The 20132-nt window shown below is 35.2% G+C and overlaps 1 protein-coding gene across 13 annotated transcripts in view; it reads left to right on the top strand.

Annotated features, from left to right (window-relative positions):
• SLIT2 (slit guidance ligand 2) overlaps window positions 1–20132 on the top strand; it is a 260073-nt gene that overhangs the window by 150179 nt on the left and 89762 nt on the right. For 10 of the 13 annotated variants that reach the window (XM_086888866.1, XM_086888871.1, XM_086888864.1 and 7 more), the window contains exons 5-9: window positions 791–862; window positions 9156–9227; window positions 13297–13368; window positions 16110–16273; window positions 18647–18785. In XM_086888866.1, the coding sequence (XP_086744992.1) occupies window positions 791–862; window positions 9156–9227; window positions 13297–13368; window positions 16110–16273; window positions 18647–18785 (519 nt within the window). Of the gene's footprint in view, window positions 1–790; window positions 863–9155; window positions 9228–13296; window positions 13369–16109; window positions 16290–18646; window positions 18786–20132 lie in introns of all 13 variants that reach the window. The other 3 variants (XM_086888873.1, XM_086888872.1, XM_086888874.1) reach the window with 1 other exon arrangement.

Raw genomic sequence — 20132 nt, forward strand, 5'->3', positions numbered from 1 at the left:
CAAGAGTGCAGAACAGAAATGGAAAGTTCTGGATCCTAGTTGGCTTTTGCTTTTTCCTTTTCTATTTTCTCTGTCTCCTCTGCTACAGCCTGCAGTTCTCTAGATTTTATTTCCAGTATTGACCTGTGAAGGACAAAAATGTGTCTGAATTTCGGAAAAAGTAAAGGGTTGTTCATTCATACTGATAGCAAAAAACCCCAAAACAACCACTACTGAGCAATAATTTTATAATTATTTTAATAATATTCCTCTTTTGTAAAAGATAATAATTTCAGATAGCGTGGTACAGCTGATCATACAGGGACTTTAGGGAGGAATATTATATATCTGCTGCAGAATGTATTTTAATTCCTTCTTTTAAAATATGTGGTGTTTGATCCTAAAACAAAAGTCAGAAACATATTGATCTCCGATATTACAGAACTTCATTGTTGTTTCTCAATAGGTCACTATTTGTTCTTTTTGATGGATTTCAGTCTTCCTTAGATAAAACTGAACATACTATCCAAAATGGATTTGGAATGGTTGAAAAGTGGAAACACTTCTGCTTTTTTATTATTATTTTGGCATGTATGTTGCTGTTTTCTAAAGGAACTACTTAGTGTGACACAGATAAACTATTTTGACTATTATCATTACTTCTTTTCTTCAATTACAAATCAGTTAATGTAATAAAATAAATTTCATTGGAAATATTGACTGAACCATAACGGCTGAATTTTTTTTTTATACACAAAACTAAATATATATACATATAGCATTTTTATGTTTAATTTATTTTTTTTCTTAGTGATCTTAGTGAAAATCAGATTCAAGCAATACCAAGGAAGGCATTCCGAGGAGCAGTAGACATAAAAAATCTGTGAGTATTTTCTTCCCTCCATATATTCTGATCATAATGTTTTGTTGATATAGTGTTCTTTTTTTGTATCAGATATCTTTTTTATAAGAATTGTTATAGCTGCTTAAGGAATATCTACATGAAACTGATATTTATCATTTTCTTTGGCAAAATAACATATCTTAAACATCCTCAAATTGCCTTATGGAAATGTAAAACTTTGAAGTAGAGCTGAAGACAACATGGCATTATAACTGTTAGTTTATGAAACCTGAGTTTAATATTTGAATGTCAGGCAAGTTGAAGTATTTTATGGTTTCATATGGAAAAAATAATTTTGCTTTGGTTTTAGTAGTTTGCCTTTTGTTTGCTTGCAAAGAAGAAAGGTCATGCTATTTAGTTTTGCTAGCATATGTTTTTATACTTGTGTAACTATTTTTCTTGCTCAGTTTTCTTTTGTTGTCTTTTCTAAAAGAAAGATACTTTCCTGGAGATAGTGACTTTGAAGTTCATGGGCAGGTTTTGAATGCTTATTGTTTCTAAATGTGAAAATATGTGAATTTCAAGACAAAGCAAAGCAGTGACTTTTCAACTTTTGTGCAGAGTGGTAAGTCAGCTGAGTGGATTGAACAAGCCCAACAACCTGAAGACTGTGATGAACTTCTGTGGTAGGAAACAATAGGTCATGCTCTCAAAAGCTATAACTTACCCTGCTGTAAGCTAAGGACTCACCACTGATAAACAGCCAAGGCAGAGGACATAAAATAGAGGGTTTCAGAAAGACTGTGGAGCTTCCAGCATGATACAACTGTGAAGAAACATGATTGCTATCTTATGGGGCAACAATAAATATAGGGAAATATTAGGTTATAGGAGGCTTTCATGTGATTCCTGCTGAAAAAAAAATTATTAATTGAAGTTGCCAGTGCTAAAATAGAAAGACAAACTTTATAGTTGTACTGCTTTGAACACAGGAGTGCTCTGTGATTGTGAAGGAAGTGTTGTGATGTATCCTGCATTGGAGATGATGGGACAGGAAGCCCTTCGCTTTTCTGTCTGCCTGCAGCACTGCACACAAATCAGTGAGGAAAATGTATTTTTGAAGATATAGCAGAATGCCCAAGAATTTGGCCTAGTACAGTTCTTCTCTGCAGAGAAATTCTGTCATACTTCAGTGGAAAAAAATCATTAAGTTCAACTCTATTGTGTCCCAAAACATGCAAGTCCTTGTGATTCTCAAAGCAGCTTTGTTACTTTGTTTAAATGACAGATTATGAGTTTTTATTCAGAACTAGTCCCATCACTGTGCATGGTCAAAAAGGAGTTTGGCTACAAGAAGCCTGCATTTTTCTGCATGATCTTTTCTGTTTGAAAATCTATACAGCCACAGAAAGGAACCTTGGTAGTAAAAACAGCAGCATCATTGAAAATATTCTAGTGACAAAGAAGTAGTTTAGAATATAGGTGTACTTATATATTGTAAGAAAATTCCTGTTAAAAACTGCATTTGGATGCTAATCTTTATCTGAGACACTATTTTTATCTTAGTGCACATTTTTAAGCCAAGGTTCCTGAATTATGTCTGAAGCTTGCATAAAACAGTAGATCTGCCCTTTAAAGTGTTTTTTTCTTTTCAGGAGATAATTTTAAATAATAAAATCATAAATGCCATAGAATTTCCACAAATTCCAAATTATATCTGTGGCGTATATTTTATTGTGATGGGATAAATTCTACAGCTATCTCCTCATTAGTTGTCCCAGAAAAGAAAAGTAAAAAAATAAAATAAAATCAAACCCCTAATCTGAAAACTTCATGATCTCTCTAAAATCACTCTGCAGAATGACCAATGAGTTCATGGGGTGAGTTGGGTGGATTCTAGCACAGTGTTTATGTAACTAGATCAGGCTGTTGTGCCTTTCCAGAATGTGAGAGACAAACCCCAGCATTCCATCTAGCCTTGGTCATTACTTAGAGAAGAAAGGTATAGCGAGAATTTTACAAGTTGTATTTCATTTGTGTTTCATTGTTCCACCAAATACCTTCCTTCTGAATCAGGAGTTGGAATATTTTGGAAAATACCTTATTATATACTTAGTCTTTGCAGAGCAAAGGGAATGAGGTTCCTTTAAGGTTGATAATTCCACTGTAACCTCCTGTAGTATGTTAGCTTTAGTCCTCTTGATGTTTCTCAGAAGAAGCCGTCTAGTCTCCATAAAATGCATCCATGATGTTTTCCTTCTAGACATCTTAGTAATGCTCACTGTATAGATTCTGTAGAAGATAAAAACAAAATGGGAAAGCCCTTATGAGAATTGACAACCTGGGCAACCTGCCACACCCTTGAAGTAAAAAAGAATAACAAACACTGAGAAACATTCAGGCTCCACACATGTAATTTACATCTAATTGGAATTACCCGGTTTCCAATTTATGCCTTTTGACTGAGAGGAGCTTGGCTCTGTCCTCTCATTTGAGGCAGTTGTAGGCAGCAATAGGATCCCCCTTTCCCCTTTTTCTGAGGGCCAAACAAATGATATTATTGCAGACCACCCCCAAATGTCATCTGCTTCAACCTTCTTATCTTGGTGGCCCTGTTTGGACTCTGTCTTCTACTGGGGAGGCCAACACCAGGTGCCATCTCATGAACTCAGAAGTCCCTGGCTTCACTCTCACCACTGCAGCCCTGTTGTTTGCAAAGTATTCATTTCTTCAGTAAAAATGACAAAAAATGAGGGAAGTTTATATTGTAGTAGCCTACCAGACTAGAAACCTTATTTTGACAGTTCAAATGAAGAAAAACAAAATAGCTGCAGTGTGTCAAAGTCTCAATGTTTCTATTCAAGGAAGTGCCTCAGACACCAACATTCTTGAATGACTTAAAGAGTCATGTACACTGTATGTCCTACAGCTACTGATCTGGGACTTAAGAGAAATTAATGTGAAGTTCTGGATATAATTCTGAAAGTTACCCCTAACTTGCTAATTTTTTAGGGAGAAAAGTATTCCTCAAAACATTAGATTCTTCAGAGAACACAGTGCCACCCACGATTTTAAAAAATAAACAGAAATTATCATACAAATGGGAAAATAAACACAGATTTTTTAATATACATGTTAATGAACATTTCATAACCCTCCCTGGTGACATAGTACTCACACTGGATGTGAAAGATTTTTAAATTTTCACAACATCTGGAATTTTGTTTGTATTTAAGATGGTAAGAAAATGCTTTAGGTGCCCAGATTGTAAGCTTGAATGGGGTTGTTTTTGAAGCTATTTGAATTAGGAAGAAAAATAACTGAGTTACTAGTAAATGTAGGGCACCACTGAAAGAACAATAGTGCTATGCTCTCCTTTTGAGTAGATTTTGGCCTTAGAACTTTTCCATTTCAAATCTTTAAAATTTTGTAATATTCCAATTTTCTCTATCACCGTGTAATCAATACTTGGCAGAGGATGCAAAGGAATAAACCGATATCATGGTGGAATTGTAATGCTAAATGTATGCAGTCTCAAATGTTACCAAAAACATTAGGGCACGTTTTCATTGTATTGCGTGCGAGGATCTGGTGTCCTGTTTTTCTTGTCATGGTCTTGGCCTTTCTTTCAGCTACTCTCTTCTTTGTGTTCATTTGGTTCCATTTTCCCAGCAAGTGGGGGAGACTATTGCTGCCATGCCAGGGATAAAGGCTGCAGAGCAATGTAGTAGCTTCGCACATTAAATTGCCTGGGAAAATGAAGAATCAGTGAAGAGGGAGGCAGTCACCAGCATCCCGCCTGAGTCGTTCCCATTATACTAAGCTTTGTCCAAAACTTTGATTGATATTACTTGTTGTTTCCCTTATGCCTCTTTTATGCTGATTGTGAAACATTTAAAGCTGCCACTAAAGAAGTAAATGAATTTTGTATTAATCTTTTTTTGGGAATGATTGGACTTTTTTTAATTTCAATTATTAGCAGTTGAAAAGGAGATTCCTGCTGAAAATGTTCTCATTCCCTATTTCTTCACAGATTGCACATAAAATGCCACTGCAACTGGAAGTATAGTTATCTATTCATCTGTACAAGTGCTGTTTCAAATGCATTGCTTGTTAAGATATGCTTAAATAATCAAGAAATCAATATTTCTCATGCTTGTTCTTACTGGGAATCTCAATTGGACTGCTAGTCTATTCAGCCACCTGCATTTCAAGTTTACATAAAGAAGGATTTTCACAGGGTGTAGTGAAATATATTCTGTGTATGATTAAAATTTTTATTACAATAAAAAATAGCTCTGAAGCCATGAAGGAAAGTATAGGTACACTTTTCTAGTGCCTCCTAAACCTCTTTTTGCCAAGCAGGCTGGTGACCCTGTGGCCTTTGGGCCACTATTTTTAAAGTTTTGTTTTCTTTTTAAAAGTTATTTTTCATTAATGTGACAATATTTTTGAATCACATAACATATAAATTTTTCATTTTGTGTGCATCCTCCTTTTGATGATATTCTTCTGTTTCATTTTTACTTTTTTTTAATATTATTTTCCTCCTATAAGATAATTCTGGGATTAACCAAGTAGAGCTCTAGACAATTTTTAGAGGATTGAGCAATTGAACTATAAATCTTTTAATTTCTAAAACTTCTAGTTTCTTCAGCAAGTATGCATTACTTGCATGTAAATATTAATAGTCATGGGAAACAAGCAGTTCTTTAAAGTTTGATAAAAACAGTAAGTTCTGGCATGAGGTTTTTGCATAATTTTTAACTAATTCCTCTGAAACTATTGATTTGTCTTGAAATGGAGAAGTAAGAAATAGGAAATATAACTCAATTAAGTTGAAAAAAGTAGCTCTTGCACAGGACCACAAAGTGTCCTCAAACTGTGAAGGGCAGGATAGTAAAGCAGACAATTGTTTGAATTCAACTTTTCCAACTTTCAACTTTCTAGGAATGAGTAAAGGCGATTTTTTCTGTCAAGAGTGAGATGATGGATTTTTCCTGTATTAGGGTTGTAGTTTTTAATGTATGCAACATCTTCTGTCAGTCATTAAATGTTCTCCTTGTGGGATAACAAAGTTTATTTTAAGATATTTATTTATCATTATCTGGTAGACAACATATGCCAGAAAGGAAGAAAATATAGGTTAGCAATATATTTCTACAGCATAAGATGTATTCACAAGAGCAATAAATAAAAAACATTTTAAAGTAGGAATATTATTAGTTGAATGCTTATTATTCTTACTAGTTCTTGTTGCTAAACTAACATAAACATTGAAATTTTAAGAAGCAGTGGATTAATTCAGTTAGATTGTTTCATATACAAAATACCCAGGTAATGCTGCAGACATGGGTGCAAAATCCGGTTAATGCTCTGGGATGATGGAAGGATTTTGGATGTGACAACTGTTTGGTGTCCTATGAGCTTCACAGGAACAGCACTGCCGAATCTTTGTGAATGGTGGAGACAGAAAGGAACACCAAATCTACAAGAGCATGGAGAGACCACATAGAAAAGACCCAAAATGGAGATGGTGCAGGCAGAAAGATGATGAAGAGAAACTGAGGAGAGGGGAAGGAAGAGAAAGCTGGTCTGCTTCGGTTGTCAGAGTGTTCTAATAATTTGAAAAGAAGAAAAACAGCTCTTAGGGGAAAAAAAGCTTTCTAAGATGGAATTAGGGTTATTGGTATAGTCAATAGCTTAGTGGTGAGAAAACTTTCATTATGGTATTGGAGATTTTTATGCGTGCTTTTGAAAGTCGTACTTAAACAATAAAACATAAAATGAGAAATATGTACTTTCTAATTTCTAGTATTCTTGCTTGTGCCTTAAGACACAGCTTAATACATTCTTGTTATTGAGAACAAATTTTATCAAAAGACAGACATTGCTTCAGTATATCTGTTAGAAGGGGATCATAAGTTAATGATTAAGTTAATTCCACTGGTTGTGGAATATTGTCTAACTTTCTGTTTGGGTCATAGATGCAGTGTAAGGTATCCTTACTCTTAACCTTTACTTTTACCATAAATTGCTATTCAAGCCAGTCACACAGTCTTCAAAGTCATGTCCCTTTCATAGCTTAAAGAATAAATGTAGGTGTATATATATATATATATATATATCACACCAATTGTTCTTCATCGTGTGTGTCTAATCATTTTTATATCATGGTTGTAACTGATGGAAGATAACCTAAAATATAAAGATGGTAGCATCTTTCAAAGAAAGTAATTTTTAAAACTAGGGAATATTTTCCCTGTCCCATATGCAAAATTCCCTTCCTCAAACTGAAACCAATTTGTTAGCTCAGTGCAAGCAGAATAATCTTTCTGGTAAAAAGGTTTAAATGGAAACAACTCACCCTTCACTAAGGTAGTGATCATGGTGACTCATTAAAGGAAGAAGTCCAAAAGTTTTCAGGATCACCAAAACTGCTGCCAGTCTAGTGGAAGAAATCTGCCTTTCAGTTTGTGTAGGACAAGATTTGCTCAAGTGCTTTCTCCGCTTTAAAAGATTTTCCTTTGTGTATAATACGGATGATTTAGAAGAAGCTGTGTCAGCACTGATTTATACATTGACAGCTAAGGATAATAAGATATGGGCAAACATACAGCTCACCCTTTTACAGATTAACCTGCAGACTGCATTAGGCAAATTTGATGGCATTAAAAGATTTTTCCAATTTGTCTGGAAACAATTTCTCTTTTGTATTGTGTCAAGGGTAACATTTCATGCCATTGTAGTAATTTAAATAGCTTTGATAAATTGTTTGAGAGGTTAGGGAATTGTACTGTATATATATTTTACCTCTTTAAAATAAAAAGGCTATTAGCTTAATTGTAAAATGAAATTCATTACTAAAAATTGAAGAAGCCTTAGAAAGTAGACCTAAATATTCCAACGCTGCAGCAGCACTGGTGTTGTAACATTGCACCAAAATGATTAAAGATCATATTCAACAACTGAGAGTTCGCATTTAGCTTTCAATACACAGAAATACAGGCACTGTTACAATAATGACAATATTTTATTCCCTTATAGTAGTAATTCAGATGAAACTAGAAGAACTTTGTAGAAGTTGGTGCATTACATTCAGCAGTGGGTGTGATGATTTATTAATAAAGTAAAATGTTATCATAGATTCAGAAGAATCACAGAAAATGCTTTAGTAAAAGTGTCATTATCCCTGCTAGCTAATATATAATTGAAGACAGAAGGGCAGAGTTCATTTGTATTTTGTTCATTTTCTTAGTATTGTTCACACACATTTACTCATATATATTATTTGACGCAGACAAGCTGCCAGCTTGGAGAAGTTTTAAAAGTGAGGTTTTTTTATCATCTTTGCAAGTCATGCCCTGAAATGCATAAGACAATTCAGTATTTATAGGGAAAGCTTTTATCAGTAGAGAAAGTGTGATTTTATATTTACATGGTTATTAATTTAAGCAGACATTTTTAATTGGGCTGTATGTGCTGTATCAATGTTTTGAATTGAAAAGGTAATAATCATCTTCAGAGAAATGAATCTAAATTTTTCATAACTTAATACTTAAGGATTAATAATGTATGGGATGGAGTGCTAAGTTTTATGTCTAGAATTCAAGTGCTCCATTACAACATGCTATCTGCATATAACTGCAGACAGCACAAAGTCTGTAGAAAAGCAGATACTGAAGGTTACAGCAGAAACACTACTTTCATTTAAAGCAGAACTAAAGGAGATAAGTAAACAGGTCTGTAAATGCCTCGGACACTGTTATTTCTGCATGCAGACATATTCCAGGAGGTAATTACAGTAAATCCCCTGCATACCCGGGGGTACCACCTCCCACCTGCTCCAGGCATGCACACACGCAGGGAGACCCCTAAAACCGGTGTCTGTCCCCGGTCCCTGCCGCGGCGGCTGGAATTAACATGCAGCTGGGTTGCTCTGATAAATGGATTCTGTTAGGTCACCGAGGGGATGCGTGTGACATTAAGTGATTTACCGTCCTTTACCTTAATGAAATTGTTTCAGCAAGATGACGCTGAGAGCTTTTAATGGATAGCTTTTCTTGATGTAATGAAATTGCATTCCTTTGGCATTTAATATAAGGTGCAGTTATTATTTACTGGAGCTTTCCCAGCGCGGCTGTTTTGCGCAGCCAGTTGAGAACAAAAAGGGATTTCTGTGGCAGTGAGCAGGCCAGCACCGAGCAGCAGCCTTGAGCGAGCGGCAGCGATGGCCAGAGCCTTTCCCTTGGCGTGGCCTGTCCCTGCCAGCCCTTTGGGAGGCTTCCCTCGCGCCTCTCCCTTACAAATGCCTTCCTAATCTGTTTAACAGGCAACTGGATTACAACCAGATCAGCTGTATTGAAGATGGGGCATTTAGGGCTCTGCGTGACCTGGAAGTGCTGTAAGTATTCCTTGTATCTCTTACTTGTAGCGAGAGCTCAGTGTCAGGGGAGTACTAATGCAGCAGCTTATCTGCGAGCTGCAGCCTGGTGTCAGGATGGGCTGGTGAAAAGATGTCTTAAAATAATCCACTGCCATGTGCTATAAAATGGTAAGAAGATATGGAGAGGCATAGATACTCCTTTACTCTCCAAGACAGCCATTAAACATAATAATAATAATAATAATAATAAAAAAAGCTGTTGGCAGATACCGTAAGAAAAGAATATATTTCATTTTAAAAAGGAGGAGGGCAGCAGCATTAATGAATCCAATTAATTTTGTAAATTATCCATTACTGTTGATGTGCTGAACATTTTCAGGACTGCTTTTGTTTTATACTCAATATCAATTTGATCTTTCAGACTCAGTGTAAGGAACAATATGCTGTATCTATTTGACAATCTGAATGTTTCCAAAGAGGCACTTTCTAGCGAACACTACTGCTGTATGTTGTTTAGCATGTCCATGTTAATAGCTTCTTTTTAATATATTTTATGTGCATAAATACATTTGTATGTGTAGGAAAATATCTTTTTTGTGTCACAGAAGATTATTATTATTATTATTATTATTATTATTATTATTGCATTTTTTTTTCATTTTCTTCAAGTAGCTATCAGTGAGGTTAAAGGCAACAAAATTATAATCTGAGAATCGTTACTGTAATGAGAAAAGTGCCTTAGTTCCCAAAGAACCTGAGGCACAGGACACATTCTTGAAATATTTGCTCTGTCAGTCAAAATGGCACATTTTATTTGGATTTTCTTCATTAAGAAAAATTAAAGAATTTGTGTATCAGTGAGGTACTTCATGTTAATTTGAATCACACCTGGTAAACCACAACTTGAGGAGGGTGAGGATATGGGTTTTGTTGTGTTTGGGGGATTTTAAAATATTTTATATCATTTTATATTTTATAATATAATATTATAATATATATATAGTATGTAATATAATTTATATGATTCTTACATTATTAAAAATATTTTAAATATTTTTAAATATTCTGAAGAACAGAAGCTTCTCTAGCAATAGATAGTGTCTGCATGTCTAAGAAACCAAAGAGTATGTGAGTAGCTGGTGGTAAAAGTTTTTCATTATTAAACACTAGTTGGTTTTACTTTGGAGTGAATGAAACTGGCAGCCAAATTTGGTATTTTTTTTTTCCTTTGCAATCCTAGAATAACAGGCCTATTTTTACATTAAAAGCCATGTGAAATATAGTGTAAGTGTACATCTAATGTTAAGTTGATGATTAGCTGTCTGTCAGTTACTGTGATGTTCTCTGAGGTTTTTATGTTTGGAACTCTTATATGTGACAAAATATTTTTTCCAGTGATGGCTGAATGTGATTATTATGGTTTGGTTTTGGGTTTTTTTTGTTAATATGAGCCTTTATTTACAAGTGCAAGGGTTAAATGTTTATTTTAAAAAAGTAAATCAAATGTTTTCTGCATTTTTTAATGCTTGCAATTTTAGTGTTCTTAAAAGGTCATCCTTGCAGTTGAGGTGTGGGGTAGAGTTTTTACATTAATTTCAATGAGTGGAAAAAAGAGGAAATAAATCTCTAAAACAGTAGCCTTCTGTAAAGTAGGTAGTTAGAATTTTGTGAATGCATATACATAGTCTATCAGCATTGTTCAAATACATGCCTAAACATTTGCTGTCTTGAATTATGTTATGTGATAAAAAGTATGTAAAGATTCATGGCATTTTAAGAAATTGAGATAGATATTTCCAGTGCTACTGAAGATTTTGTATCTAATGAAGCTTTCTTTACAATATGGCTTAAAAAAATGAAAGCTGTGTAGATCAGACCATACTGTATATGCACTGAGTAGCAAATAAGACTATGCATAGTGTTTTCATTTGGAGTCAATTATTCTAAGTAGAGAGAGTGGATATTATTTCAAACTTCAAGTTCGAGGTAAAGCTCTTAAATAGATTGTAATTCTGTTTAGTAACAGTTTGAAGTGCTTACCAAAGTAATAAGTCTTATGTCTTGGTTAAATAATTATAGAATTTTAGAGGCTGTTAGTGTTAAAGATACAAAATAGCCTGAATATTCCTCCCCATGACTTTCTGTGAAATGTTATTTTTCCTTTGTCTGTTTTGTTTTGGGGTTTTCTGGGGGTTTTCTGAGGTTAATTTGTTTGGTTTTTTGTTTGTTTTTAAGGGAAATCTACTGTATTTGGAAAACAAACTATGAGAAAAATATAATGCTGACATGTTAAAAAAAAGAAAAGTTTCTATAAAATAGAAAAAAAGTCAATCATCCCAATCTTTGCTATAGTATGTAACACTAAGGTAAAAGTGTTGAGCCAACTTTTTTTAATTACGTCTCTGTAATTGTGAAATTAAGCATTTTTATCATTACAGAGAAATAGCTATAACAATAATTTAATTCCATATGTATCCCTTACATCTATTCCTATATCTAATTTTCTTTACCCTGAAAAAATAAATAGCTCATAGATACAAAATAGCAAAGCAAACATCAAACAGCTGAAACTGGAAATTAAAACATTTGTAGATTCGCCTTCTCCTATGGAAATATTGGCTGATTTCCCTTCCCTTCATTGAAAATATATGATTTTAAAATGTTTTAAGAAGTTATTCAATAAGAACTGTGGGTGCCATCATTTACCGCATGGACATTGTAACAAAACTCTGCCACAATTTACTGACATTTATTCCTTAAGACACCTTTTGTGGATGCACCCAGTACACTGGCCATTTTTTGTTGTTTTATATTTGCTATGTTTTGAAAAGGGACAAAAATTGTCTATTTATTATTTTGGGATTTTTTAAATTATTATTTTTAATTTTTTTTTCTCTTTTTTTCTATTATTCTTCTCTCTGTTTATGTATTCCTAAGAGCACACAGGGGAGATCCCTTGTGCACAGCAAAGGAAAGATTTAGTGCATGGAATGAGTAAGCACACAAAAGTAAAACGCTGAACATTGCACCAGTAATTAATCACTTGGTTAATGGGAGGATATATAGCCTGATCCTGGTTAGGATGTTGAGATTTTCACTTTCTGTGTTTCAAGATCAGATAGTACTAAGAAAATTGTTCAAAACAGGTAAAAATTAGTTTGTACTTTAAATTTTTTTTTAAAAAAGAAAAAGGAAAATACTTTCTCTTTCAAAAGAGAGAAAAGCTTTTTTCAGTGGGTGTTATTATTTATTACTGTTCTAGTTACATAGAGCTTATTATCCATTCTGCTCAGATGAGTAATCTCTAAGTCAAATCTGTAAATCCTATTGGTTGCTTCCTTTTTTTGGAGTCAAGCTTGTTCACATTTTATTTGCAGCCTAAAGACAATATTTAACTGCAAGTTAATTCATAAAGTTCCCGAATCTTTACGAACTACATGTACTGGTATACATGTAGTTATGATACAAGTATCATGGGCCCGTGTAGCCAAGAATTGGCTAAGATTTGTTTCTACTTCCTATCTCAATTTCTCAACACCTTGTCTAAAATTTAAATTACTAGTTTGCTTAATTGTTATAATTCCTGTCTCCTATTATATTGGAAATTCCCCTACGGTTCATGCAGCTCTGGATAATCTATAGTAACTCATTTTGTATAAAATGTAAGCACAGCCCAGAGTTAATCTTTATTAAAGTTCATGGAAAAAAATCATTCAGCTCTTCAGTATGATCTGTCAAAAAACAGACTCTCAGAAGCTAGAAAGAGAACCAAGTCATTTTCTCCAAGGACTCTTTTTTACCTCAGGGTATCAAGTTTGGCTTGAATGCCATAGATGTTACCAATATTGGTGGAAGTTCCTTTTGAGTGAATTATGGGCTGCTGTGACTTCTTACTTAGGATCAGTAATGGTAAAACCGTGGTATTTTGTTGGGGATTCAACAGGGAGAAAAGATACAACTAAAAGTGGGGATTTTTTTTCCTGATATCCATCCCTAGAAACAGTACACCATGACTTTCATTAGCTGTGCCTTTTTTAAATGTGAAAAAACTCTTAAGATGTTAATGTACTTCTTCTTGGCTTTGCAGCACTCTCAACAATAACAACATCACTCGACTATCCGTGGCAAGTTTCAACCATATGCCCAAACTCAGAACATTGTGAGTAGTCCCACTGAAACCAGCTGCCATTTTAATCAGTTCAGTATTTTATTTTTACCCCTATTAAGTTTTGTCAGGGATCTATAAATACATTTACAGGCAGAGCAAGCATAAGCTCAAATAAAAAATACTGATGTCACATGAGGTTGACAAACGTGAAGCCTGTGTGTGTGTGTATGTCTGTGGAAGCTAATTCTGAAAGCTAAACCTATCAAGTGACCCCAAAGCTGTACCTGGAGTTCTGGAGATAAAGAAGTTGTATCCTTTTCCATCAACTTTTTTAGGGTATGAATTGTATAAGTCTATACAAATGGTTTCATGGCCTCTTCCCAAATGGAGTTTCCATAGTGCTCTATTCAGTCACAGAAAAACTTCACCTTCTAACCAAAAAAAGATGTTGGCAGGGGGAATTCTTACGTGCTACAGCTATATAGAGAAATAAATTGATGTTTTTTGAAAGTCAAAAATTTGTTTTACTTTGAGCTATTGAATGGGTCACATTTCATTTAGGAACACTGGAGATTCTTTGATTGACTGTCAGATGTGATAAATGGGAAATCTTTATGCTTTTATTACTGTACTGCTAGCAGACCTAATTAAACTCAACTGGCTTGCCAACATTCTTTGTAACATAAAATTATAGCATCATCCGGTAGTGCTATTATAATTAAAGTTGTGTCAGCATTTACAATAAGGTCCCCATTTTTAGAGGTTATGACTTTGACAGAGGAGCACTTCAGACTCCTAAAACAAAGCACAGTATGAAAAACGTGTATGGAAGTCATACAGGCTGGAATTGTATTGTATGGGTATATTTATACTGACTACAAATAAATCTAGATTTTGTTGACTGGAAAAAACAGGTTTAGTCCAGAGACTCACTTTTAAGCAGATTTTCCAGTGAAGTGGGAATTAAGAATGAATGGAATGTTTCTATCAGAGCCCAGGAATAGCTGTTAAAGAATTACCTTTACAAAAAACCTGTCTAGTTTCTTTTTACCCATGTTGGGTTGCACAACTGTTCTGAAATCAGTAGGACTATTGTTAACCCTGGTTAACATATGGCTTATAACTGAAGACACTTCACACAGGTGAGTAGTTCTGTTGATTTCATCACAGAATTGCAGCTATTCTTGCTTGGACAAATTTAAGCGTACTTAAATAGTGCTGACCACGGGCTTTTGGTCACCTCAGGTACATTTAGATAACAGAATTTCATTCGATTCTTTCAGGCCTGAGTCTTGAAAATTTGCAATTTGTACTTTTTTCAAACTTTCAAATACAGTTTCTGTTTTGAACCATAAAATAGAGTTAATCAAATTAGCAATATTTACATTTTCTTCGGTTAGGATATTTCATTTTCTGAAAATATGTTTTAGAAACAAAATAGACTGGGCACACAGAATCCTGGACTGTAGCTGTAACATCCCAATTGCAGTCAGGATATGCTTGTATAACTATATTGATTTCAGTGGCATCACTTCTGATTTGTGATGGTCTTTGTGCCTACAGCTGGCTACAGATTGTGGTGAATGAATATGCTGTATTGTGAGCTGCTTTTGCAAAGCACCCACCCAAGAATTAGTACAGGAATATATATTGCCTTTAATTTCTAGTCATTTACAGGGGGAAAAAGCGTTGGTTAATATTTTAGTTATGGTTAAATAACAAGATAAAATGGTTATACATTTCATGTTGCTTTGCAGATTTATTTTCAGATGGATTAGTTAGACTCTTTGTCTACATTCTGAATTTCCTGCACTTCCTTTCCACTTATTTAGTTAGAATTGAGTGCAACAGCTAAAAAGGGCCAAAATGGCGTGTCCCTGTTATGGATGGTTCTGAGTAGCAATTTATTTTATAGCTGTGGACATCCTTTTTCGGTAGTTTAAGAAAATGTAAGAGCCAGAGAAGAGTAATTTACCTAATTTAGTGAATATATTTGTATGATATTTTATCAATGGCAAAGTGCTTTTTGCCACTTGGCAAGGAGCCATGGTCTTGTGTCAGAGCATTCCAACAGAGACAACTTTCTTAATTCCATCACTTTCTTCCATTTAGTCTTTTAATTAATTTAAGGCATTGCTTAAAATGCAGATCCCTAGCAGCCAAAAGCAGCTAATCCCACTTTCTGCTACTGAACAAGTTGAGAGGAAATCAGAAAAGAGATGTGAAAGGTGTTTTATATTGAGTTATTACTCTATCTTGTTCAGCGGAAAATGAGTATGATCTGTTAAAGAGATTTGTTCAGGCTGTTTCTATAGAGACTAATAAAGGCCAGTCTTACAGTTATATCTAATTGGAAACAAAGTCTTTTATTAACCCTTTTCATCTGACATTGCAGCATTACCAATCTAGGGCAAATTTCATGAGATATTTTTGTCTTATTCACTATTTATGGAGATCTGGACTAGAGAGTCCCATGTCGTCTTTCGAGCTTTTGTATATTTACTTCTTTTTTTTAGACATGGAACAGGAAACTACAGAAAAGATAATTTGTTGGGAAGCCTTCTTTTTTCCTTCCAGTTAATTATATCACAAAAAGTAATTTTGCTGCTTGTATAGTTTTATTTATTAACTTGTAACTCCCAGACTTCCAGTGAAAGATGTAAAAAGTTCCACATTAACAGTTTTATTGACAAATTGGCATAGTTGCTTGCCGAAGGGAGGGCTGGGCAAAGTGGCTGCTTTTGTGCTGGTTCTTCCTAACTGGGCGGTGTTGCGGTGTTCGTTCCATGCAGCCGCCTCCACTCCAACAACCTGTACTGCGATTGCCACCTGGCCTGGCTGTCGGACTGGCTGCGGCAGCGGCCGCGCGTGGGGCTCTACACGCAGTGCATGGGGCCGTCGCACCTGCGCGGGCACAACGTGGCCGAGGTGCAGAAGCGGGAGTTTGTCTGCAGCGGTAAGAGAAACAGCGAGTCCTGCCTTGAGCCACGCCTGCTGGGACTGCCAGCGCTGCCTGCTGACTTCTGTTAGCGCTTGTGTCACCCAAGCATGGGTGCTCGTTGAGCAACACCTAGTCATTTTCCTGGATATTCTTGGGGGTGCTTGTGTCCTCGCAAATTTTGTGTAAATATTGCGTTTGCATAGATTTTTATAGCCTTCTAAAAGTATCATTGTTGGGGAGAGATACAGGAAATTAAATAAAAGGTGTACTGATTGAGAACGTAAACCCCTTAGTAATAAGGAATTATTTTTTTAAATTTTACAGGTATATACTTGTTATTTTCTGACTTTTAAATATTGCTCTGAATCCCTAAGTAATTTTCTGAATTTCATTGTTATGCTCTAATGCATAAGGTTATTTTTGATATGAAATAATGAAATGACTAACAGTTCATTACTAATCACATTTTCTCTATTCAATTTTTTTCCTTTATTCGTATCTTCTAGATGAGGAAGAAGGCAAGTTTATCTTTCTTATTCAAATATTTTTACACTCCGATTGAAAATTTTCTGTAAATTTTGTCTACTGTTTCAAGTTTTGCCAGGAACATTAAAAACCAGCTGCAATATTGCTGTCTTTTCAGTGGTTCGGCAGGCTTTCTCCTTCTGGTTGATTTTCTGCAAACCCCCAGAAGCCTATTGCCAAATATGCCAAAATTTGCACTCATCTGTGTTTCTAAAAGAGTTTTATGGAGACTACAATGTTCTGTCCTTATTAAATAGCCCCTGACATCCAAATGTAAGACACTACCATCTTGATACAGCAGATGCTAACAGTATTCTTGCCACTAACTCTGCCTTTATGTACATTTAAAAGGGCTCCTAACAAGATAATTTCATACATCTTACGTGTAAATGTTATGGCTACAGAGCCTGGGTGTCAAGAACAGTTTTATAACTTGATCATTATAATGCTGATTATTAGCAAGGGGAATAACCATGTTTTCTCTCTGAATCACTGTATTTTTGTTCAGTAAAGGTAGGTGAAACATTTCCTTCCTGGTAGTATATAAGGAATAGTGGGTGTTATTGAATTTGATTATTGTTTATACTTTTGTAATACAAACAATGTATTGTTTGTATCAATGTAAATGTGAAATCAAATTATTATATTGTAAAGTTCCATCTCATAGAATCATAGAATGGTTTGGCTTGGAAGAAACCTTAAAGATCGTCTTCCAATTCCCCTGCCATGGGCAGGGACACTTTCCACCAGGCTAGATTTCTGAAAGCCCCATCCAACCTGACCTCCAAATCTTTTCAGCAATTTAGAATTTGGACAGTTTTTTTTTGAAGTTTTAAGTGGGAACGGCGCTGGTTGCAACTTATGTCAGTATACCCTTCCCATATTAATATATTACGTTAAATATTGTGAAAGGGATCTTAAGTTAAATTGTGGTTTCATAGTCAAGAAGTTGTTTCTTTTTCTCCTTGAGAATATCAAAACAGTCTCTAGATTTTACTAACTTAATGAAAAAAGAAAGAAAAGGGTATCACGCCTTTCTCATCATTTTGTCTTTCTGTATCATTAAATTGATAGAAGAATGAATGCATTAATGTATTATAAAATGTGCATTCTATGTATTTGCAGGAAAATATAACAAGGTTTTTAATTTCTAAAGTATATCTAAATATGAAATTATTAAGTCTAAATGCAATTAAAAATTTTGACTTTAACATACAGCACTAAGAAATCAAGGGGGAACTCATGTAAACTAACTACCTGAGTTAGTAAGAATGGCAGACTGTGGGAGGAAGAAATCTACTGAGCTAAAACACAGTGAGAGATGTGAAGTCAAAACTTCTCATTTTTTGTGTGACTGAATGAAAATGTCATGAAATGAATAAAAACTCCAAAATTGTCTGTAAGCAATACCTAACTGAAGGACCATATTCAAATAAATATTTGCAGAACAGAAAAAAGCTGGCAGGTCACATTCAGTGCTCATAGCAAAGTTTATCCATTTTTCTTGACATGCATTTTTTAATACTTTACAATGTTCTGAAAACTAAATAAATCAGTAATTAGTTTTTAATAGCACACAATAAATAAAATATATCTGAAAAATGGATCACAGTCTTCTTAAACGAGATGATTTTGAATGGCTGTTGCTAAAGTAGTGCTGAGTAGTGAAGAATTATGCAGTGCTGTCACAAGAGTGGAGCATTTGTCTTTCACCTCTCTGGGCTGTATGTTAGTATTAACATATTTGTATTAACTGTGTGTTTAAATAAATGCAGTTTAGAAGTACTGATAGGCTACAATGTTTATTTTGAAAGTTCTGCCCAAAATTTTTCAAGAAAGTGTAAAATGTCCTTTCCTTTGCAGGCCACCAGTCCTTTATGGCTCCATCCTGCAGTGTCTTGCACTGCCCTACTGCATGCACCTGTAGTAACAACATCGTGGACTGTCGTGGGAAAGGCCTTACTGAGATCCCAACCAACCTTCCAGAAACCATTACTGAAATGTGCGTAATCTGACTTTTTTTCCACTAACTTCCAGAAAACATTCTTTTCCTACGTATTAGTTTTTGTTATTTTTATAAATTTATGCATTGTATAGGGTAGGGATTTTGGTATATACCTTCAACCTCAGATATAAAAAGAATATGCAGGCGTATGAAAGCATTTAAGACCATTATGCTAGCTTATGTTATTTTTATGTTATTATTATGAGTTACTTTTGTATGTGCTATCGTATTTCATGAGTGAACTGCATTCTGAATTGGTTTAAAAAGAGTTTGGGAATAATCCTTGTTCTCTCACAAGGCTTTTCACTGCAGACTCTAAAGCCTGTTGCCTTCAGAGTCTCTTTCTGTGCTGGTTTTGGCTAAGGTAGGATTAGTTTTCTTCACAGTAGCTGAAATGAGACCATTATTTTGGATTTGAAAATAGTGTTGATAAAACACAGATATTTTTGGTAATGGTGAGCATTGCTTACATGGAACCAAGGCCTTTTCTGCTCCTCACCCAGCTCCACCAGAGGAGGCTGGAGAGCACAATGAGATGGGAGGGGACCCAGCTGGGACAACTGACTCAAACTGACCTAAGCCATATTCTATACCATGTGGCATCATGCTCAGCATATACAGCTGGGTGAAAAACAAGAACAGTGAGAGGTTCAGAGTGATGGTGTTTGTCTTTCCAAGCCACTGTTACACATGAGAGAGCCCTGCTCTCCTGGAGATAGCTGAACACCTGCCTGCCCTTGGGCAGTGGTGAATGAATTCTGTGCTTTGCTTTTTCTTCATGCAGCTTTTGCTTTACCTGTTAAACTGTCGTTGTCTTAAGCCATGAGTTTTCTCAGTTTTAACCTTCTTATTGTCTCCCTCATCCTATTGTTGGGGGGAGTGAGTAAACAGTTTTGTGAGGCTTAGTTGCCAGTTGGGGTTACACTGTGCCACTCACCTTCAGTCACTTTATTCATCAGACTTCCTACTAGAGAGGTGTGTCTTTGGATGAAAGAACAGCAACCCATACCACCAGTAATAAGCGTTCTCCTTAAAGCAGTATCCTCAGAAGATAATCTGAGAAGGCAAGAGTAAAATGTAGTCATTGTGTTAATACCACATGCCTTTGTATGGAAGAGGATGAATACTGATAGCATCCCATGACATGTCATATACAAAAAGTCCTGAGGCTTTTTGACTGTAGAGCGGCAAGGCTGCTGTAGGACCCACAGTCTCCAAAAGCAACGTGGCTGAGAGGTTGTGTGGGCACAGTAGGAAGGTTACAGCTGCGTTGTCATCTCTGCAGGGGAACAGCAAGAGCAAAAGGTGAGCTTGTTGATAAGATGGGCAGGGACACAGCAACAT

The sequence above is a fragment of the Cyanistes caeruleus genome, chromosome 5, assembly GCF_971803275.1.
Source record: "Cyanistes caeruleus chromosome 5, bCyaCae1.hap1.1, whole genome shotgun sequence".
Lineage (NCBI taxonomy): Eukaryota > Metazoa > Chordata > Aves > Passeriformes > Paridae > Cyanistes > Cyanistes caeruleus.